Source organism: Lygodium microphyllum, chromosome 13, assembly GCF_053477565.2.
Source record: "Lygodium microphyllum isolate KBCC chromosome 13, Lygodium_microphyllum_v1.1.10, whole genome shotgun sequence".
Lineage (NCBI taxonomy): Eukaryota > Viridiplantae > Streptophyta > Polypodiopsida > Schizaeales > Lygodiaceae > Lygodium > Lygodium microphyllum.
In genome coordinates, this window is record NC_141147.1 from 51165368 (window position 1) to 51188427 (window position 23060).

At 43.9% G+C, this 23060-nt stretch overlaps 1 protein-coding gene across 13 annotated transcripts in view; it reads left to right on the plus strand.

The window, feature by feature from the left end:
* LOC148026607 (uncharacterized) overlaps positions 1 to 22826 on the plus strand; it is a 146687-nt gene extending 123861 nt beyond the window's left edge. For 9 of the 13 annotated variants that reach the window (XM_087691055.1, XM_087691059.1, XM_087691060.1 and 6 more), the window contains 6 exons: positions 4335 to 4452; positions 4539 to 4694; positions 12904 to 13345; positions 13449 to 13574; positions 13711 to 13917; positions 21991 to 22825. In XM_087691055.1, the coding sequence (XP_087547181.1) occupies positions 4335 to 4452; positions 4539 to 4694; positions 12904 to 13345; positions 13449 to 13574; positions 13711 to 13917; positions 21991 to 22458 (1517 nt within the window). In that variant the 3' untranslated portion in view covers positions 22459 to 22825. Of the gene's footprint in view, positions 1 to 4334; positions 4453 to 4538; positions 4695 to 12903; positions 13346 to 13448; positions 13575 to 13710; positions 13918 to 21990 lie in introns of all 13 variants that reach the window. The other 4 variants (XM_087691052.1, XM_087691053.1, XM_087691056.1 and 1 more) reach the window with 1 other exon arrangement.
* The last annotated feature ends 234 nt before the right edge of the window (positions 22827 to 23060 follow it).

Below are 23060 nucleotides of genomic sequence, written 5' to 3' on the forward strand. Positions count from 1 at the left end.
CTTTCTAGAATTCTACAAAGCAACAATAGAGCCTCTTCTTTCTTATTTTTGCCTACCCAATCATGCTCCTCATTCAAGATTATGCCAAAATAGCTGTTCGAATGACAGACCAACTGAAAGGGAAAGGAAAAAGTTTTAATTGGGGAACAGACCAAAATGAAAGTTTTCAAAAACTTAAGGTAGCTATCGCTACAACTCCAGTATTATTAATAGTGGATCCCAATAAACCATTTGTGGTTGAAGCTGATGCCAATGATAAGGCAATAGGCGCGGTCTTATTACAAGAAGGTCGACCAGTTGCTTTTGAAAGCAAGAAATTAGACCGTGCAAAACAGAATCATTCTGTTTATGAGAGGGAGCTGTATGCAATAGTACATGCAATGAAGAAATGGAGGCACTATCTGTACGGTGCCAAACTTTTGATTTTATCGGATCATGAAAGCATTAAGTGGCTTAATGATCAACTGGATTTACACGGACGTAAAGCCAGATGGGCCGAACTCCTCCAAGAGTTCGACTATGAGATAAGATATAGAAAAGGAAAGTATAATATAGTAGCTGATGCACTCAGCAGAATGCCCATCATTAATGAATTGAGTTTTACTCAGTTCACTTCCAACTTGCTTGAATCTTTAAAAGGGAAATGCCAGGTTGATCCGGCATATTCCAACATATGGGAAGCAATAAAAAATGGGGATCCAAATGAAAGTGCTTCTACTGAGGAAGGAATATCTGAGGATGTTCAACAAGGAAATGGAGCATCAGGGGTTGCTCAAACTGGATTCAAGTGGAAGAATTTTACCATTGATAATGGTTATTTACTCTACAAGGGTAGGGTATGTGTCCCGAAAGATACAGAAATGAGGCGCCAGATACTCTTTGAGTGTCATGATACCCCTAGCGCGGGACATCCAGGAGTTAATAAGACTTATAGTCTTATTAAAAGGCAGTTCTATTGGCCTGGAATGAATAAGGACGTCCTTGACTATGTGGTCAAATGTAATAAATGCCAGTTTAATAAAGCTGAAAGATTGAAAATGGGAGGACTTCTCCATCCACTAGAAATTCCTTCGGGAAAATGGGAGAGTATCTCCATGGACTTTATTGTTGCTTTACCTAGAACACAGAGGGGGCACGACTCTGTGTGGGTGATTGTGGATAGGTTAACCAAAATGGCTAGGTTTATTCCAACTTCAACTGATGTTAAAACACCAGAATTGGCTAGATTGTTCGTAGAGAACATATACCGATTGTATGGCCTTCCGGCAAATATAGTTTCTGATCGGGATAGAAAATTTGATAGTCAATTTTGGCGTGCGGTATTTAGGAAATTGGATACTAAACTTAGCATGAGTACGGCGGATCATCCGCAAACAGATGGGCAAACTGAAAGGGTTAACCAAATTCTTGAAGATATGCTTAGGGCATATGTAAGTAAAAGGCAAACTAATTGGGAAGAGTATTTACCGATAGCAGAGTTTGCATATAACAGTGCCAAGCACTCTTCCACTGGATATAGTCCATTTATGTTAATGTATGGGTTTCAGCCCAGAGCTCCTTTTGCAGTAGGACTGCATAAGGAAAAGGTTCAGGCAGCTAAAGACTTTTTGGAGGATATGAATAGTATGTTAAAATTTGCTCAAGAAAATATTAAGAAGGCTCAAAATCGAGCTAGAGCATATGCAGATCCTCACCGAAGAGACATCTCCTTTGAAGAAGGAGAATTGGTCTATCTTAAGGTGCATGAACAGACTAAAACTATGAAAAAGGGACAATGTCCAAAGCTTTCACCAAGGTATTGTGGTCCTTTCATAATACTTAAAAAGGTGGGAGAATTGGCTTACAAGCTCCAACTACCTGCTGGTAGTAAAATACATCCAGTTTTTCATGTAAGTAAATTAAGGAAGAAGCTGGGTGATTTGGATAATCTAATCTTAAATTATGACATTGAGGAGCTATTCAATGACCAATCTAATCCACATGAACCAGAAAGAATATTAAATGTTCATAATAGACGAACGAGGAATACTATTTATCAAGAATGTTTGGTTAAGTGGAAAGATTGTTCAGAAGAAAGCTCAACATGGGAGCGAGTAAGTACTTTAAAGAAAAGGTTTCCCGATTTACAGTTAGACCTTCCAAATATCGTTTTCGAGGACGAAACCGATTCTTAAGGGGAAGGAAATGTGACATTAAAGTGATATTTAATGTAACATTAAGGTCACAAATATTGAATGTGACATTAAAGTGACATTTAATATGACATTAAGGTAAATCTAGGGGAACAGGCACGAGGATGACCGTCCGGGCTCTTGGGCGCCCGAACGGGGTTAAGGGGAGCCTAGAAATAAAGAGAGTCCAAGAATAGTAGGACTCACCAAGGTTTGACGGCTGGCAATCGGATCACGATGGACTGGCCAGCAATATACTAGGCAAGGCTGGGAGGTGAAAAGAATCACTCGTGCTCACCCATCCCGACTGTTTTTCTGGCTTGAGTCTTCTTCTGAGTCATCGGACAGCTTGGGGGGGGGGAGGGGGAGTGCATGGCTGGAATAGGGGGTGAGATGAGGTATCTAAGGCTTCCCACACCCCCAAAAAGTGCCACGGAGGTAGGCAAAACACGCAGGAGTAAAGGCAGGGGCGAAGGAAACACGGGACGCGGGATTGAGGACGCGTAGGCTAGGTGGCCCAAATAGGCCCAGAAAAATGTATGGATATGTACCGTACGGATCATATCGTATACGGACAGTACCGTAAATCGTACGGAGGCAACTGTTGGCAGCCTTGCCTCTCTTTGTCTTAGCTTGCACAAGGCTAGAATGATTCTGTGCCCCCCCCCCCCCCCTTTTCTCTCTCTCTCTCTCCCCCCAGCCTCAACCTTTTTCCCACTTGCATGGGCAAGTTTTGCTAAGTGGTAGCCTTCCAAAACAACTTCCAGCATTATCCAACTTTATTAAATTAAATTTCTGAATATTGATTCTGAAAATTAATTGAATATTTATTTATGGTTCAAAAAAATAATATGATTGGCCAACAATTGAATTGCCTAGGTAAATTTATCACTGAAAGTGAGCACTCATTAGCTTGGAACTGGCTTAATTAATTAATTAATGCCAATTTCCTAGTGTCACCAATGAAACTAATGGCTAAACATTCTAGGCCAAGTTTTGACTCCAGGGACTACCTAGTACCTATCAAACATGGCTTATTACAACTTTTGCTAGTGTCAACCACTGATCATAGGGGTTAATAAGGTCTCAGTGTCACTTAACTAACTTGCATTTCATGAATGTACCTCACATCTGTATAACTTAATAATGCCAAAGCTAAGCATTAAAAATACATGTCCTCGTGACAATATATCCTCCGTACTCCCATGTTTTACAATCTTCTCATAAGCTCGTCTGTGGTAGTCTCAAAGGCTTCACTAAAGCCCTCAAAACAAGAGTAAATCTTGCGGGATTCTTGCAATATGCTCTTCCCTCTCCTATGAGACCTTTGAGTGTGAGTATATGGTCTAAAGTAGTGAAATGTCCCATAAGTCTAGCTTTCCAGGGAGCTCTCTGACCAAGGCATTGACATATATAATGCTCCTTTGACTTACCTTTCCATGCTATAGCTTGCATATCCATAGCTCCCTAGCCACTTGCCTACTTTTATCTAACCAATAGCAACCCTCAGAGCACGGGACATATGTAATTCCATGTAGCCTGCAAATCAACGTATATGCTTACAAAGTTCATTGGACAACATCTCATCTTGAGTCTGTTGGAGCATTGGCACATCATGATGATGGCATTTACATAGTAAGACCTTGGTGCCCTTTTAATCTGTTGGATGCGCACAAATACTTGCCATGTTTCAATGGTTGATAGCAAGTGTATGAATTCTTTTCATGTGAAAGTTACATGCTGCCATGGAATTTATTTAGGGTAGTGTAGTTTGCTGCATATGAATCATTGTAATATTGTGTTACAAGTTCTTTCTATTTTTCTATTCAGTATCCCACTGTGGGTTTTTAGTATGTTCCTGAGCACTTAGAAACGACATATAGGCGATTAGACTAATGGTCAGCTTCAGAAACTGTGTGATAGCCCCCATAGTTCAAAATGAAAATAATGAAATATTTAAAAAATTAGTCTTGTTGTCCGAAATCTCTTGTTTGCAATCATCAAGACAGCAGTGGTGGAGCTATTCCCACCATGGTACTGCTCAAATAGTCTTACAAATGAAGTATATGCTTTGGAACTGATCCGAATTGTAAAATGTTAAGATACTGCCTGTAGTCCTTCTGTTGTGTTTTGAATGTCAGCTCCTTATCGGCTTGTCTATAGAGCTTCAAGCATTGGAGTACTGCAAACGGCGTTGTGTTGGTGTGCCACACCACTTGATAATTACAAGTTGCAATGTGCAGCTTGGCATGAAGATAAACAATATGAAGCCTTCATTTAGGTATTTTAGTCAATAGTAGTAAATTTTCAAGCAATTTTTTCATAAGATTGGCTGTGTCTCAATCCTGGTCTTGTTCTATTTGTCAGAGAAGAGAATGAACGCAAGGTCAAAGAAGTACTTGTACGCTTGGGGGAAGGTTTGTATGCCACAGCAGGGAAGAGGGTTCTTGAACTCAAGTTGCCCACAGCTGAAAATGTTCTTCAACAGACCTGCAATCTAATAATTAAAGATGCACTTCATCGGTACTTCCTCTATTCTCATGTCTCTTCTGATATGTATTTGTCCTGTACTTGATTATAGTAAGACTATTCTGTCAGCCATCTTTTTGTTTAAATGCTTATTCAAAAAAAATTTAAACCAAGACAAGACAATACAGTGTCTAAACTGAAGTACACATCTGAATTTATCCTGTACTCACAATTATGATGGTGTGGTCCAAACGCATGAATGTATCGACTCCCCAACAAAAAGAACTCCCTGCCCGTCACGCGCGCCTGCTCTCCCGCCCTCGATTGACTCCTCACACCCGCCCCACTGGTCCTCGCCCGCGTCGCCTATGGCCATTCGTGGGCCCACTTGTGGTCGCCCCCCCCCCCCCCCTCCCCCGCCTGAGCCCATGGTCGTCACCCCCCGAATGACTCCTCACACCCACCACGTTGTCCTCGCCCATCACCTGTGGCCCACCATCCGTGGCCCCACGTGGGTCCCCCCCCCCCCCCCCCGCCTATAGCCGTCGCCCCCGCCTGCTACTGTTGCCCCTAACTACAGCCCGTTGGCCTCCCCGCCCCGTCACCCCCCTACCTGTGGCATTGTTTCCATCGCCTACGGCCCCCCACCCCCTCCTCCTCGCCATCAACTCCCCCCCACCTCCAGTTGCTCCCTTCCCCCTTGTAGCAACTCCCCCTCCCCCGATAGCACAGCAGCATGATAGGTAGGTTGCCAACAAGGACGCGCAATGGAAACCTCCAATCAGACGCCAACGCATTCTACGAGTGCCCTCCGGTCAAACATCTTGTGCATCATCCTCTCTGAGGAATAGCTCTTGGCCGTTCATGCCACAGAGCTGGAGTTGAAAGAAACAACGATCTTTGTTGAGGCCGTTGGACACTCCCCATCGAGGGCCCAACTGCGGGATTAGCTCCACTCCATGCTCCGCATTGGCACAGCACAGATCGTGGAGGCAATCCTCATGGGCCGAGGGATCTTCATAGTTCTCGACTCACCTCTGCGGATGCAGCTCGTGAGTTAGTGGAGAGCTCGCCCTATGCCTCCACGAAGGGGGTCATCTACATGGTTCCTTGGTATAGCGGCTTCATAGTGGAGACATTTGTGCTCCACAACAGATTTCTCAAACACCCAATCACCTTACTTTTCCCCGGACTAGTGATAGAGTACCGCCAGTTAGTGGAGGTGTTGGGAATAAAGGGCCATCGTGCCTTTTATATGTACACGGGTGTGAACACACCCTTAGCACATTGTACTTTCATAAATATATCTATCTAAAACCTAAAGTGGTACACTCGTCATTATACCGAAAAACGTGTTCACTCTCTACTCTGCTCACTTGCACTCTCTCTGTCTCTCTCACTGAAGGTAAGGTCTGTCTACCTCTATCTCCGTGCCTAATCGATTCCTTCAAACTGGTATCAGAGCGTAAGGTGCTGCAGACGATCGTCGATCAGGCTGAGGCAGTCGTGAAATGGTATGTAAACTCAAAAGGAGTTTGTATGGGCTGAAACAAGCACCAAGAGAATGGTATCATAAGTTTGATACATTCATGTAATCTCAAGGCTTTCATAGAAGTCAAGTGGATCACTACTTGTACACCAAGAAGGCAGCAGATGGCAGCCTGATTATCTTGGTTTTATATGTTGATGACATACTGATTGCTGGCAGGAATACTCATGCCTTGGATTCATTGAAGCAAAGTCTTCATGGCAGCTTTGACATGAAGGATCTGGGTGATGCAAATCACATTCTTGGCATGCGAATACTCAGAGATAGATCTAAAGGCTTACTCTATCTATCTCAGTAGGAGTATATCTCCAAAGTTTTGCAGCATTTCAATATGGAAGGGGGGAAAACAATTGGAGTTCCATTGCCTCCATATGTGAAACTCAGTGCAGAGGACAGCCCTATATCTGATGATGAGAAAGCTTAAATAGCCAAGATACCATATGCTTCAGCTGTTGGCAGTCTGATGTATGCTATGGTTGCTACACGTCCTGACATTGCTTTTGCAGTGGAAGTGGTTAGTAGATACATGGCAACCCCTGGCAGAAAGCATTGGGATGCAGTGAAAGGTATTATGAGATACCTCAAAGGCACAAAGGAGTTGGGCATCTGCTTTGGAAAGCAGAAGGCATCTGTTGTTGGCTTTACGGATGCAGACTATGCTGGTCATGCGGACTACAAGAAGTCCACTTCTGGGTATGTGTTTACTTTCACAGGAGGAGCGGTCTCTTGGATCTCCAGGCTACAAAAGTGTGTTGCATTGTCTACTATAGAGGCAGAGTATGTAGCTGCCACTGAGGCATGCAAGGAGGCTTTATGGCTTTCACGTTTGGTGGGAGAGCTTGGCATCATAGAGTTACCTGTTCTCCATTGTGATAGTCAGAGTGCTATCATGCTAGCACGGAATCCTGTCTTTCATACAAAGACAAAGCACATACAGGTGAAGTATCACTTCATTAGAGATGTACTTGACAGCAAGAGCATTGAGCTTGTCAAAGTGCGTACTTCCAACAGAGCGGTTTGGTCATTGCCGACAGATGATGGGAGTTGGATAGATATATTTATTTCAGCTTTGTACATACTTACACTTAGCTGATTCTTTTCTTCTCTTAAGGCACATTGCCTTTAGGTGGGAGGTTATTGGGAATAAAGGGCCATCGTGCCTTTTATATGTGCACAGGTGTGAACACACCCTTAGCACATTGTACTTTCATACATATATCTATCTAAAACCTAAAGTGGTACACTCATCATTGTACCGAAAAACGTGTTCACTCTTTACTCTGCTCACTCGCACTCTCTTTGTCTCTCTCACTGAGCGTAAGGTCTGTCTACCTCTATCTCCTTGCCTAATTGATTCCTTTAGGAGGACTTTGGACGGCTCTTCGGCATAGTTCTTTCTGCCTTCTTCGTGGGTGCAGTGACAACCGCAAGAGTCCCAAAGATACGAGTGGTCGTGAAAGATACAAAGGGTATACCAAAGTTCCTAGAGATTGAGGCAGGAGGTCACTCCTTTAGGCAGTAGGTTATTGTGACTGGGCAACCAGGGCAGTGCCTGCGTTGCCACGAGTTTGGGCATCATCAGCAGATTGTATGCGTTTCGGAGCCAAGGCGGCTCCGCCGACAGGCCCGCAGGTGGAGGCTGATGGCTTCACACCAGTCCAGAGACGACAGGGGGGGCAGCAACCAGCTCCTCAAACGTAACCTCGACAACAGGGAGCAAGAGGGCGAGCGATGCCCCCTCGGCAGAGCATCCCCCAGCCTGCCCCACCCGGCAAGACTGCAGTCCCCCACAGCCATCACCCGCGCCATAGACCACCTCACTTGAGATCCCATAGTCCCCACGCCCACCCCCCCACCTCCCAGGCTCCCCCCACTGACCCTAGCCCAAAGGCCCCCCCACACCCGCCACATATCTTCAACCATCCCACCATCCCTCGATCCTCTTCCCCCCACCTTTCCTGCCGAGCACCCCCCCTGATCCACACCTGGTTCAGGTGATCCCCCCCAGACCCACCCCCCCTCTTCCCATAGGAGGTGATTAGCCACACACGCCTACATCCTCCTCACACCAGTAGTTTTTCCCCTCCCCCACAACCACCAGCTCATCTGCCCCTGCCTCCCGTCACACCTTTCTGAGACAGGCATAGTTGTTGCCACAAGAGTTCTTCCGTAGTGGCCCATGGTCCTACCTAAGAGTTGCGGAGCGCGGAGATTTCCCACTATCTCTAGAGGTGGGCATCTTCGTGGTTTGCAAGTCAAGGAGGGGCAAGGTCCATCTACTAGCACCACCGAATGGACCAAACTACGCTTTTTCCCTCCAGTCCTCTCACTCAAGGGATTGGACGACGACATAGATAGAGGAGTTGAAGAGTCAAGTGGCGGACCATATCTCCCAGTGGATGGGAGAAGGACTAGCACTGTTTGCACAATAGTGGCCTGGTTGCATGATGGACATCAACTTGTGGGCTGGTGCTGAGATCCCACACTTGAGCATTAACTTTCGAGCCCCTCCACAGTGGAGTGCTCCGGGGGATGTAATCGAGTGGCCCCTAGCACAGGTAGCCCGTTTCTACCAATGTACAAAGTCATGACTCCCAGTATGGCTGATAGATGCATTGATAGTACCACCTGGAGCATCTATCACCACTATGGTCCGGCCAAGGGTCACCATGGGGGACCGGATTTCGCCATCCAGACCTGCGGCGAAGCGTACCTACATGCCCCATAGCTTTTCCTCCTCATCAGCAGCCTCCACACCGAACAGATGCCTGTTCGATCAATCGCAGGTTTCCCCATGAGCTTACACCTCGCATCCTGGAATGTGAATAGTCTCCACTACAGTGGGGCACGTGGTTCCAGGAAGTTGATTGTTCGGCACAAGCTGCAGCCTACCCTTGCCAGAGGAATCGACATCTTACTGCTACAGGAGCGCAAGCTCACTTCCACCCAGGCCCACCTCAGCAGCCATTGCTGGTCTAGAGGACATGCGCTCAAAGTTCTCTTTCCATACCTCGGTAGCTTTCTGGGCACGAAAGGGGGACACGATATGCAGGGAGTTTTTCCAGGTACACCAACCTCTCACCTCAAGAGAGTAGATACGCAGCCTCCGAGATCAGTATGGGAGGACTCGTTCTAGCCAGACGAGGTGATGGAGATTACCACCGACTACTACAGATGCCTTTTCCAGCAGGAGACAGCCTCAGCTAGAGGATAGCGATATAGGCAGCAAGTCTGGGATCACATCCCGTCCCTCGTCACAGAGGAGATGCGACACTCCCTCCTAGTTTCCTTCACAGAGAAGGAACTAGAGGAGGCTTTCCATACACAGGACGAGCAGAAATGCGCAGGAGAGGATGGCCTCTCTAAGGCCTTCTTCACTACCTATTGGGAAGTGGTGAAGGACCCCCTACTGATGGCCTTCTAGGAGATTTTCACTTCAAGACAGATACCAAGGAGCCTTTCGGCAGGCCTTATCAATCTTCTCCCCAAAGGGGGAGACTGGTTGGAGCTTTCCCAGTGGAGACCGATCACCTTATTGTCAGTGGCCTATAAGGCACTGGCAAAGATGATTGGTGGGCGACTACGCCTCGTGCTTCCAGATATCATCCATGACACACAGATAAGCTTTGTCCATGATAGGAGCATCCTCAACAATGTATTCACCTTCTTTGAGGCGACTGGGCTCAGCACAGTGGGCAGAAACTGGCCGTACTACTCTTGGATTTCGAGAAAGCTTATGACAGGGTGGTCTGGGATTTCCTAGAGGGCACCATGGTGAGGTTGGGTTTCCCCTAGGCTTGGATTCGTGGGGTCTCCGCACTTTACTGATCGGCCACCAGCAAGGTTCTCATAGGTGGTAGGCAAGAGGAGTTCCAGCTGAAGAGATCGGGCGGTCCGGCAGGGCTGCCCCCTAGCCCCGTACCTGTTCCTACTCTTTGCAGAGGCAATGTCTCACTTCCTCAGGTCACATGTGAGTGGATTACGCGGACTCCGATTTCCAGTGAGAGAGGAGACTAAGTTGTTAGACTCAGAGTATGCAGATGATACGACACTCTATATAGAGGATGATGAGGTGATGCTAGAGAGAGTGAGGTTGGCTCTTGAGGTGTTCTATTTTGTAGCGAGAGTGAAAATCAACTGGCGAAAGTCCATTGGTTTCCTTATAGACCTGGACTTTAGCGCGAAGTAGGCCGTCCACCTAGGATTTAGATGCGTGAGCAGAGGGCAGACCGTTCGGTACCTAGGGTTCCAAGTGAGACTCCACATCACTCCCGCCCAGCAGTTTCTTCCAATCCTCGATACTATTTGGAGGAAGTTGACCTACTCGAGCACGGCTCGCCTCTCGCTAGCTGGCCGAGCCCTGGTAGTTAACCAGGTCCTCCTAGCGACAGCCTGGTACATCACCTCGTGTTGGTGTTTCTCCTCATCTTGCATAGTGTAGCTTCCCCACCTAGTGTGGAACTTCCTTTTGTCCAATCCGACGGCTCTATGGATTCCAAGTCCAAGGTGGCATGGTCAACCATCATACAGCATCGGTCAGAGGGAGGGCTTGGAATCATAGACCCAGAGTATCAGAGTATGGCCCTCTTGGGCAAGTTGGTTGTCTGTGGCCTCACACCAGGAGGGCAGACCTGGAAGGTCCTATTGCAGGAGGGTCTCTAGGATTGCAGACCAAGGCTTGGCGGTGAGTGGAGGCCGTCCCTGAGATGGATCTTCACGTCAGCCCAGATCATCCCCCCCAAGATCACCCTTCCTACGCAGCTTGCTCCGTGTGTGGCAGGGCTTCCGTAAGGCCCTAATCCAAAGCCCCCCAAGCTGTTAGAAGGAGATAGACCATCAACCGTTGATCTGGAACCCCCAGGTCAGGGATCGAGAAGGGGCACAGATTGGCGAGCACCCCCACATACAATGGGCTGGTTGGGAGGCTGGCCTGGCTTGCACCATTAGGACATGGTGGGAGGTGTACAAGATGGTGAACGAGGAGGTGCTGCAGTGAGTATCAAGCTGCCAAAGAGGAGTGGTGTTGAGGAGAAGGGAGATAGACGCAGCAATACCTTAGGAGTGGCTTGCTTCCCCGATACGAGAGCCGATAGAACCTGGGGAGGTATGGGCCGCTAGGTTTTCACCGGCAAGCATCCCCCTACAGGTGGTAGGTAGAGTGGGAGGCGCTCCACCTGGGACCTTCACCGTACACAAGGGGGGCATCTGGCTCTTAACAGAGAGCAACAGGATGAGGGAATAGCTATCCTTTCATGGAAGAGGATCCAGGTGATTGGCCTTCAGGGGAAGACATGGCGGCTGGACCCTTTTGTCATTTGGCAGGAGCTCAGGGAGTGGCGCCTCTGGATCTGGGAGGGCATGCCACTTGATGAACTGAAGTGGGATCCGGGAGAGTGGCTATGGCCGGCCAACCACTGCAGTCGCCAAGAAGCCACTGAGGTTCCTGGAGTACACCGCCAAGATTGGTAGACACGTATTGATGCAGGAGGATATAGATTGGGCACCATCACATAGCAGGCAATGGGCGGTGCACAGCATCACAGAGCCTTTCCGACGGACCTTCTGGCGTCGCCTATGGGATAGCTGGAGGCCGAGGAGGGTATCGTATTTTTTATGGCTGGTGGCACATGGGGGCTTGGCGATGGGAAGCTAGCTTGCCCAGATGCGGAAGGAGGGAGGTTGTAAGCGTTGCACACAGCAGCCTTTGGAAACCCCAAAGCACTGCCTATGGTCGTGTGAGGTGGTGCAGCTCATGTGGAGAGGAGCATGTCAAATCCTTCGCCATATAGCACTCAGCCTTGGATATATCTTATGGGGTACTTTCTACTTGCAAGCGGTCAGCCAGGACCGTCACCTTCTGTATGAGGCCGGGATGCAGGACACGATATTCATTATTGAGTCAGGGTCGTGCACAGTGGTTGGTTAGAGGCTCTACCAATCCGCTAGGTACTAGAGCCCACAGCAGACCGCTCTGAGGTATGGGAGATCATAGGGAGTCTTACTGGTTGACATATCTAGAAGGCACGATGTCAGGAGGCTTTCGGCGGAGAGAGACTTTCAGTACAGGCGACCTTAGCAGAGCTCTGGACCGCCATCATCCACTCGCTCCGCAGCCGATGGGATTAGGTGCAAGGCGAGTCCAGGGCTCATTAGGAGCTCCGATGTCATTTCCTGCACACTTGGAGTGGCCAGGACCTATTTTTTGTGATGCAGGCAGGCAGCCCCAGATGGCGATACACCCCCCCTCCATGGCTTCTTGCCTCCATCCCCCCCCAAACTGCCTTGAGAGGCTTGTATACATGATGTACTCATGACTTCCATTAGCTCCAGCTAGTCTGTTGAGCATGAGGACTCCGTTGTAATCAGTTTTTTTTTTTAGTAATATAATCAGCCACATTTTACTTGCAAAAAAAAAAAGATGGTGCGGTCCGCATTTAGGCCTTGACAACTTATACTGCATGTTGTTTTGACCCAATATGTCTTACATGCTTCTAACAGTTATTTTAATATGTTTGTTGATGAATGACATTTTCTATTCTTATTTTGGTGCAAAATGTTCATTTCCTGAGCTTCTCTATTTTTTGGGCTTTGCATGTGTTTTATCCTTTAAAACAATTTATTCTTTGAATGCAAACTTTAATAGCTGCAGCCTTGAACCTAATGCACATTTTTTATGCATCTGTACTGATTAACTATCTGCATGGAGTTGAGCAGGTATGAGGCACTTGTAGGTCCTCACAAAAGCAGCCATTTGTACCAGAAGGCATGTACTCAGATGCAAGAAGAAATTGAAGCCAAGTGTGAGAAAGTTGCACGCATCAATGGGGAGAAAATCTCATTCATATTTAGTGCTGCAAAGGTCTTGTTCCACAATGAATATGAGCATGCCTTTTTGGCAAGAATTCATTCTTCTGATATTCAGACTGGTCACAAGTTGCCAACCACAGTAGAAGAAAGCATGACAGAGATAAATGGAAGGCCCATGCCCCCGAAGAAACTGAATGAAGTTCATGCAGAAAACATCAGAACTGCTGAGCTAGCATTTGAGAAAGCTGTAAAAGATGCACTTCCATGGATGGGAAGTGGGAATGAGCTGTATGATTTCCATCATTTCCAGTGCTTGCAGTGGCTTAAACAGCGACACTCTGAAATTCAGGTTGTCCCTACAAAGAACAGTGTTTTTTATGTTGATTGAAATCATTTTTGGCATCCATGTAATGATGTCATCAACTTATGTTACAAACTTGTAATCTTTGCAGGCTTTTAACAACAGACTTATTAGAGAATTTTGTGAGAAGAGCGTTGCTTCCTTAACTCTGCAGTATAAAGCAGAAGTTTCGCAAATTACACCCTTTCCAGACAATGATGAAACCATCTCAGAAAAGGTTGGATATTGTCTGCCTGTTTTCCTACTGTTTATCCAGATCTGTGGTCTAGATGTACAGTTGTTAAGAAAAAGATACAAAACCATGGAGCAGGTTATTGTTCAAAAAGTAAGCTTTCGGTTTCTTAACTTTTCAGGCAGAGGATATCGGGAAAAAGCTGATGCAGGAATATTTGTCAGCAATGGAACACTATGCTTCTTTGAGCATTGTAGATGAAAAAAGAAAGGAATTTGTGAAAAATATTGAAGATGTTAGCATGCATATTTTGAAGAAAAACACGGCTCTGATGGCAGCTTTTTGTTATGATCCTCTTATGGATGCTTACAAGGAACTTCACATGCAGGTCAGAAATTGATACCTTCATCCAGTAAATTGTGTATTATTCTCTCCTTTGACAGTGAACAAGTGACTTAACAGGTTTAGTATTGTGGGTGCATACATGGACTTCTCTTACACAATTCAAGATTAATTAATTTCAATTTCAATAGAAAGATGTGCAATTGGTTAATTGTAAGGCATGCTGAGACAACAATGGATTGAGATGCTTTAGCACTGCTTCCTAAGAGCAATGTGTCTGACAGTTTCACCTCCTCCAAGCCGTGCAGACTTTGAGCTGACAATGGGACAGGTATTGCATAGTAACAACTTTTCAAGCTGCCAAGAAGACCATGGGGCTTATATGATTGTGGGTGGCTTTTTTGAATGTAAATAGCTTGCAGAATATTAGTCAGCTATCCAATCCAAAAGCTTGAGATAACCCTGATGTTGAAAATGTACTTTCTTCATGCTCAAACGGTTGAGTTCTTCCACTGCGTTCTTAAATCTGGGAAGTAGAGACACTTCGTATGCAATCATTCTCAAAATGCCAAAAGAGAGCTAGAAATTGAAACATCAAAGCCCTTAAGGTCACCCTTCAAGGGCAAGTTTTGACATATGTAGCAGACTGTAACTGACCATAATAGGTCATGATGATGCTGCCTACTGCAGATCAGGCCTGCTACAATGTGACTGAGGTACCTTTCTTCAATGCTTCTGCAGAGCTCTTTGACTGTCATCGTAGGTCGTGATGGTACTGCCATGTCAGAGCAGAATTGTGACGCACTATCCTTTTGGAAGGAAAATTGATGCTGATGTGATTGTTGCAGTAGCAGGTTATCCTCCTCTTGCTCCCTCTTCATAGCACACATGAAGAACAACATACCCTGTTAAGTCAGATAACCTTTGTTTGGCACATGTGATGACCTGGCTCTCTCATTTTGTCCGAGGTTTTAACCTTTTACTCACACCCTAGAACTTCCCAAGGGTGTATCTTAGGCTTACTTATAACTTGAAATACATCTCCTTGTACATTTAAGCTTTTCATATCCTTCTACAAAATCATATCATCAATGCTAGGTCCATGGCAAACCAAAACTTATCTTCTGACTCAGAACACTAGAACTTGTCATTGACAACAATCCAACACTTGTGTTATCTGACACATCCTTTTGTTAAAAACCCCAGGATTACTTGTTCTTATATCTGTGAATTATATACCGGGGGTATACCCCATTCACTCATTAGTCTCCAAAGTCATATATGTACAATGTCCATTCCTTCTTGCATCCTTTGTGGTAGGCTCTATCATTCTCACACCATGATTAGCATCCCCCCTAGTTTGGAACACAATGTGTGAATAGATTTTTATTCTACGCCCTCTCTCTATTAACGTTAGATGATTCTACAAATGTATTTCTTCAGCTTGATGCCATTAATCTTACTTGCATATTTAGTCCCATCAAGATCTGGTAATTCATATGTTCCATTTTGAAAATTCCTCTTAAGAACAAATGGCCTTTTCACCGTGACTCTAAAGTTAGTTTGGAAAGTAGAGTCCAGGATATTGTCATATGTCATGACAAGCATTCCCTTTTCAAGCTCTTTTTGCTTGATCAAGTGGTCAAATGATGCTTTCCTTTTATGTGTCTGTCTTTCATAACATGCGATAGCTTCATCCTTATCCAGTCACAATATGTGTAGTCTCAGCATCCCTTTAATGCCTTATTATTGACTGTATAACTGATGCCGGATGATGAACTCCAAAGTGGGAAACAGAAGGTCTATAGGTAGTTGGGTAAACCTACAAGCCCATAAAGCTTATGGCAAGTATATGTCCATGTCCTTTGGATGCTCTTCCACCAATTTGAATAAGACATTTTTAAGAGTGTCATTGAAAGCTTCTACTAGACCATTACATTGAGGGTAATAAGGTATAGCAAACTGATGTTTTAAGTGCAGCTGTACCACCAATTTCTTCATGACTGAGGAACAAAGAGAGAGAAAGGATCATACAAGTACAGAGAAATGTCCGAACCCATCATCTTATTGGGCTGAGATGTAGTCACTAGATACCCCATGGTTTTCATATAGGTGTGCTCTCTTGTAGCTGGGAGCTCTAGATTTTAGCCAACTGGTTGCTTGGACTGAGATGCACATTTAGAGGACCTTGAGACAATGATGCTGTTGTGTGGTTGTACACCACTTATGTGTAGAGCATAGAGAAAGCTTTATGACTTGTACATCTCTCATGTATACAGCATAGAAACAGGTTTTTGTTATGTCATTATTACTTTTTAGAGACTAAGTCAGTTAAGGTGACCTGGACTTTTCTAGAGAGTTTTTTCATAAAGACTTCTCTGGACTGGACCAATGAGATTTTTGGATTGGACCGAATCAAGACTGGACTTTGGATCCAAGACTGACCAGTTTTTTGGGACTGTACTTTGGACCTTGGACTGAGGACTGGAGTCTTGGTCCCATTTCTCGATTCTTTCTAGACCGAGCCCTGGACCCAGATTTTTTAATGGACTCTGGTGTGCAGAAAGATTTTTCTCTGTGTCACTGTGTGTCCAGGGAAAAAAAAACGTGTAAGGAGATCTTTTCATATCACCCTCATCTTTCGAAAGAAAGGTAACTCTCTCATAAAAAGGATCATGGAAAATAATAGAAGTGTGTGACTCTGCCTCTATCATGTACTCCTCTCTCTCTCTTTCCCTTTCCACTCTACCTCACTCCACGACTATCCTTCACACTACATTCCACTCCAGTCTACCTTACCTGCCACCATTGTTGCAGTCCACTTCTCTGCCCCACAACATTCCTTTCACCTCTTGCAATCTCTTCATCCCTCTCTTCTGTGTCTCCTATCACATACTATGAGATTCATTTCCATTGTCAATTTAGAGATAGATTTGGACCACTAGCTAGAGTAATGGACTTTACTAATCAATAGTGCCTTGGCCTCTTCTTTCTTGAGATATGATGGCTTCGAGACATGCCCTCAAGAGTAGAGCAGCTCCAGGACATTGAAGCCCTACCCAAAGGCAACTTATAAATTTCTTAATGAGGGACACTTAGGAGGTCTCAGCGCAGTCATAGCCATAGTCCACACAAGGGAGGACTGCTACAGACATTTTGACACCGCATAGTCTACACATACATGAGGGATATCGACTGATCGAGCCATCCATCTTGGCCGATCCAGATGGCCTAGACCCCGACACACACATTGGCGGCACATCCATATGCAGATCCAGGAGATTATTACCCAAGCTAGAGCTAGGCCCTCTATACCCCCATGAGATTGTATCAGCTAGAGCTTCCTCTATGTCAAGTAGAGTTCTCTTTTTACTTATATCGCATTGACTGTTCTTTTCAAATGGGGGTATTGTCATATAGATGCTTGTAACTCATGGTCTCATAGGTCATTTTGCAGATATTAATATATCTTTTCACTTTTATTTCTCCTCTTCTCTCTCCTCTCTGTCCTCTATTTACTCTCCCCTCCGTGTTCTCTCTTCACCTCTCTTAAGCACTCTCTCATCTTTGTTCTTTCTCTCTCCTCCTTTCACTCTCCCTCTTCTTTGTTCTCTCTTAACCTTTCTTTCGCACTCTCTCCTCTCTATTCTTTACCTGCCCTAGGTTTGTTTTGCCCCATCTACCACCATTTTTCTGTGTAGTTTTCCAGCCCACACCTTCCTACCCAACCAGCCCTGAAACCCACCTATCAACCAATTCAGCCAAAGTAGGGTGGAGTCCCTATCACTTGAGGGCAAGGAGCTGTCCCTCAAATGGCCAGGGCAGCATAACAGTAATAGCCCCCCAATTTTATCTATACCTTCATCCACGGGTGAAGATGGCAAGCAAACCAAGCTTCTCTGAGGTACTAGCCTCACCCCCATTGAAACCAACCACTAGGCCTTCCCCATGTAAGCGATACCTATTGGATATGATCCACTAGCTAAACAAGAAAACAAAATGCTAAAAAAGAAGCAAACGGGAACAAAAAAGAAAGTTCAAGCACTAGAAAAACATATCAATTGTCACGAGGACGTGAAATTTTAGATGCTTTGATTTTGTTGATAATATTTGATTAAAATATTAATCAAATGTGCAAGGTTATTTAGCACATGTGATGCAAATGGCAATTATTTCATGGTAACAGGCCAAGGACCCCAAGGATACAATGGGTGTCAAGGTTAAAAGTTGTGATAAGTTATGTCGACTAGGTTTTGGTGGTAAGTTCGTATCAGATGTGACCCTAGGACAGTGGTTTAACCAATAAATGTCGGTAGTGATACTAGGGACTAGCATTAATTAATTAATTAATGCCAATCTAATGGTCAACAGAGGTTGGGAACCACTTCACATTGGCCTAGCCAATTAAATTATGGATGGACACATTTAATTTTGGGCAGGGTCAGAAGGGTTGAATTTAATTTTCAAAATTGTTTAATTTTGAAAATTAATTTAATGGCTGGATAATGTTAAAAAATGGATTTAGAATGCTATCACTTGGCAAAAATGCCCGTGTAAGACTAAAAAAGGTCTTTGGAGAATGGAGAGAGGGATTCAATGCATTCAGTCTGCTAGAGAGAGGAAGGAGAGACAGTTGGTCTAATTTGCAGCTATTGGAGACGGCCAAAGGTAGGAGAAGATGCAAATTGGAGCAGGCAACACCAATTTTGGCCTTCACAGGAAGTGGCAACAGTAGCTTGAAGCTAATGATAGCAGTTTGGGCCCTCTTGGTAGCAGGCAACAGTAATAAATGCTGCTCGATAGAAGCAGCAATCAGATTTCAGGCCTTTCTCACGAAGAATCTCTTCTAGTATTCTCTCACCTTCTCCAACTTGTGCTCCAAAATGCACACTTTACCACTTTAATCTTGGACATTGGACATCCAATTGGCCCCAAAACTTGTGCCCCTTGTGGTATTTATTTATCTTATATTGCAAATGGAAGGAGTACAACTGAGATCCTCTAATCTCCTCCACTAATCCAAGTGCCTCTTGTTGTCAAAACTAACCAGCAAGTCTCCAAACCAATTTTTCCCTTAGTTTGCTTGGGGATTGGCCTTTACCCTGTTCCTTAAAAAACAAATTTAGCCCCAAATATGATATTGGCTGGTTGGCCTCTTGAATCTCTTTGAAATTCATCAATTTCAACTGTTGGAATTCTAGCCTTAGGCCCTCAATTTTAAGCACGCATCTTGAGGTGGCTGTCCATTTCTAATTTATTTTGCAAATTAGGGTTTATAGTAGAGATTGACTAAAATCTCTTTCTTTGATGGCTCAAATTATTGGAAAATGCTAAGATAACTTGAGAGATGGCTCAGGGATGAGAGAGAATATTGTAGAGAGAAAAATTTCAGAGTTTCATCGCGAGAAATATTAAAAAAACTGCTACTGCCTTGCTCAAACAGCCATGGAACCTATCAACTTCAGCTTAAGACCACCAGAAAGATTGTTGCCTGCTCATGTATGTTGTCACCTGCATCAAAAGGATCTTGGGCTGCTGTAACTTGCTCCTGGAGGGCTTCAAATTGCTGTCACTTGCTGTAGGACTAATTCCTAGTGGTTGGAAATCACATCAATAGCCTCTCCTTGCTCTCTAACAATCTTCTTCTCTCTCACAATGGCTAGAATAGACTCACCAGCTCCTACAAACGTTTTTTCACTTGCATGGGCAAGTTTTGCCAAGTGGAAGCCTTCTAATCCCATTTTTCAACATTATCCAGCTTATTAAATTAATTTTCAAATTATCAACTTTAAAAATTAATTTAATAATTATTCTAGTGCTCAAAAATTTAATTTGACCAACCAATAATTAAATTGGCTAGGCCAATTTGTCTTTCAAGTATTCCTAAAAAATTATTAGCCCTTAGATCAGCATTAATTAATTAATTAATTAATGCCTAGTCTATAATGTCACCACATTGACGTTAGTAGCTAATCAATTAGTCTAGGCCAAAATTTGACACCGGATATCACCTAGTACCTATTAGGCATAACTTATTACAACTTTTGCCTTTGGCACCCATTGCATCCTTGGGGTCCTTGGCCTATTGCCATGAAATAACTACCATGTGCATCACATGTGCTAAACAACCTTGCACATTGGATTAATAACTTAATCAAATGTTATCAACAAGATTAAAGCATCTCAAAATTTCACATTCTCGTGATAGACATCCACCTTGAAATCCTTGCAATCGCCCTCGATTGCACTGCATCATAGTCACAACATTGGAATTTCCATAAGGCATCATAGTCACAACATTAGCGACTGTTGTCCAATCATGCCACATGTCCCAAACCTTGCTGAAAATTTCCAGCCAGCATAAACATTAGATAATATTGAGAATTTGCCTAGAGCTGTTGCTAGAAACCCATTGGGTGTATCCATAACTCATATTTCTCAATTGTTCTGACTTCACAACCATAGTAAAGTATATTCTTAGCATAAACCATGGCTGAAAATGTCAATGGCATTTACTAACATGCTATTGTCCATGGAACCAGCAGTAAACCATTGAAAACTGAGTATCAACTGATCATAAACTAATCACTTTCTGATCTAAGAACTGATCACAAATGTAACTTCAAAGTGATCACAAAGTGATTGCAAGAACTGATCAATAACTAATGCAAAAATTGATGCAAAACTGATCCCAAAATTGACCATAAATGGTTCTGAAATTGACCAAAAATTGAGCTGAAATTGATTAGAACTTTAGTCTCAAAACGGAGGTAAAACTCATGCCAACTAATCATTAACTGATGCAAAAGTATAGTTTTAGTACGCAAGTGAAACTCAAACTCAACTGCATACATCTCACAATGACTAGTACACTAAGTAGTGACCTCATGGCAAACATACTACCAGCACAGTACCTTGGATGCATGCTGAATACATCTAAGATCCACTACATCGAGAGATGTCCACAACTAGAGAAGTGGAAGTACTACCTCCCCCTTGAGTATCGACCGAACCTCAACTTTGTTGAACCCTTGACAATCAAACAATACTCTACGGACCTCAGCTTTGCTGAACCTGATTGAGCCCAAAACAAAGTCGGCTCTAACTGAAAGGCATCTCGGTAAAGTTGCAGCAACTAAGGATGGTCTGCCAAGTCATCCTTTTCCATCCACTTTGCTTCTATCGGTGAAACAATATTAAAGCTTCACCAAGAAGCATATGAAAACTTTACCTCTAACTTTACTTACTTGGAAACCTCCACTTTGGATCATTGCAATATGACCACGCTTGGGAATTTGTATACTACCAACCATACCAAGATATATTTTCCCATACATTGCACGCATTACTTGTAGTATGTTTTCTCATGACCAACACTACACGGAGCATTTGCATGACCAGCATTAATACCACGAGTCCCAAACTCAATGGCTGCATATATGCATTGCCAAACTTGCCACCTTGTGCTCAGCATCATGCCAACATTGTTATATGTGGGGTTATGCATATTACCAACCATACTCAAATACATTGGGCCTTGCACACCATGCATTGGTTGCTGCATACCATAAGCAGTTGTGTCATACATCTCTGTATGCAGTCCCTCACCCACCATAGCATGGAAACTACTGCCACCACCAAAGTAACGTGGCTGCCCCTTAATTGCATGTATGCCCTGCTGTCAAAAAAGTATTGGATTGGCACTTCCAAGTTGGCCTTGCATATGCATCTTTTGGCATACTACCCTGATTTTATCTCAACAAACTTATGACTCTAATCCTGCTATTACCGCCCATGAAATCTTTATTTCACATCACTACCAGGAAATCTTCCCAAAAATTGAAGTTTATCAAACACTAGTTGAATTTGCAGTGGGTATGTACCATGTGTTTTGTGATGATCTGTGATCTTCGTAATTGGAGGCATCTCAGGGCTGATGCTTTAGTTGGCTTTGTTCCGACTGACTGCAATTGAACAACTCCTCTCTTTCTTTATAGTGTGTTTCAAACAGATTGGAAAAGGATGCTTTGCCTTTTTAATATCTATAAGAGCTTAGAGCTAATTTAGTTTGTTTTGAAACATCTTCATTTTCAAGTGGTCATGTGCTTTTATATTTTAGGACTGTGATAGAACATTCCAGAACATGTGGGTTACATGGACTTTCTGGTCACATAAATGCTTATGGCCTGGTCCAAAATACATGTTTGGATTTAAATATGCTGCATATAAAGCTGCAAGGAAACACTTGGACAAAGCACAAGCATCCTCTGTGGGTACAAAGTCGTCATCGTCCATTCATGAGATTGCCAAAGGTGTACAGCTCAGTCCAGTAACAAGAAACAAAGTCATTCAAGCATGGATTGAGCATGATCTGGCACCTTATGCTAATGTAGTTATAGTGAATTTCAGTATACTTACTACCTGCACTGCTGTATTGGTAACCACTCTTATGTGGATGTTAAGGAAATTCATGGACTCTTCTGATAACCGGCACAAATTCCAAGCTAATGGTAGGGAAGACTGGCCATACTATACCAGTTCTGTGAGGGTGAAAACTGATGACAAGAATTCAAGATTTCATTACTGAAAGGCTGTAGCATCATGGTTCTAGCCTGAGCCAAATCAGTTGTGGTGCATCACATTTACGTAGGAATGAAGTTCAACGTGCCTCAGCCCATTTTTGTAAAACAATATGTAGGGAAAACCAACATCCTCTAAAGCATCTGGACCCCATGAGTAGGCATGGCATAAGTGTAAAAAGTTTGGAAGGATTGTTTATGGTACTTTAAGAGTTATAGTTGATTGTTTATTGTACTTACCAGGAGCCGTGCCACCTGTGGAGGTGGTTGAGAATTAAGGCAAAAAATACTCGTGATAATCAATGCTATCAACTCATAACGCACAATACTTGCAAACACTTTGAGTTCTAACAATAATACGTCACAATGTATGATCAAGTAAACATAGCAATACGAATTATGTTGATAACTTAAAAGATGTCAAAAACAATGAGATGCTAGCAACTAATAATGACATTCGAAATTATCTTAATAGATGAACACATTTATTAAAAGTATAAGATTTCCCATCAAATCAAAGGTCTTGTAGTAGATGATAAGTGTCTATGTACTGTGCCCCCAAGTGAAAGTAAACATGGATTTAGAAGTGTACTCTTTGACTTGAAAAGTT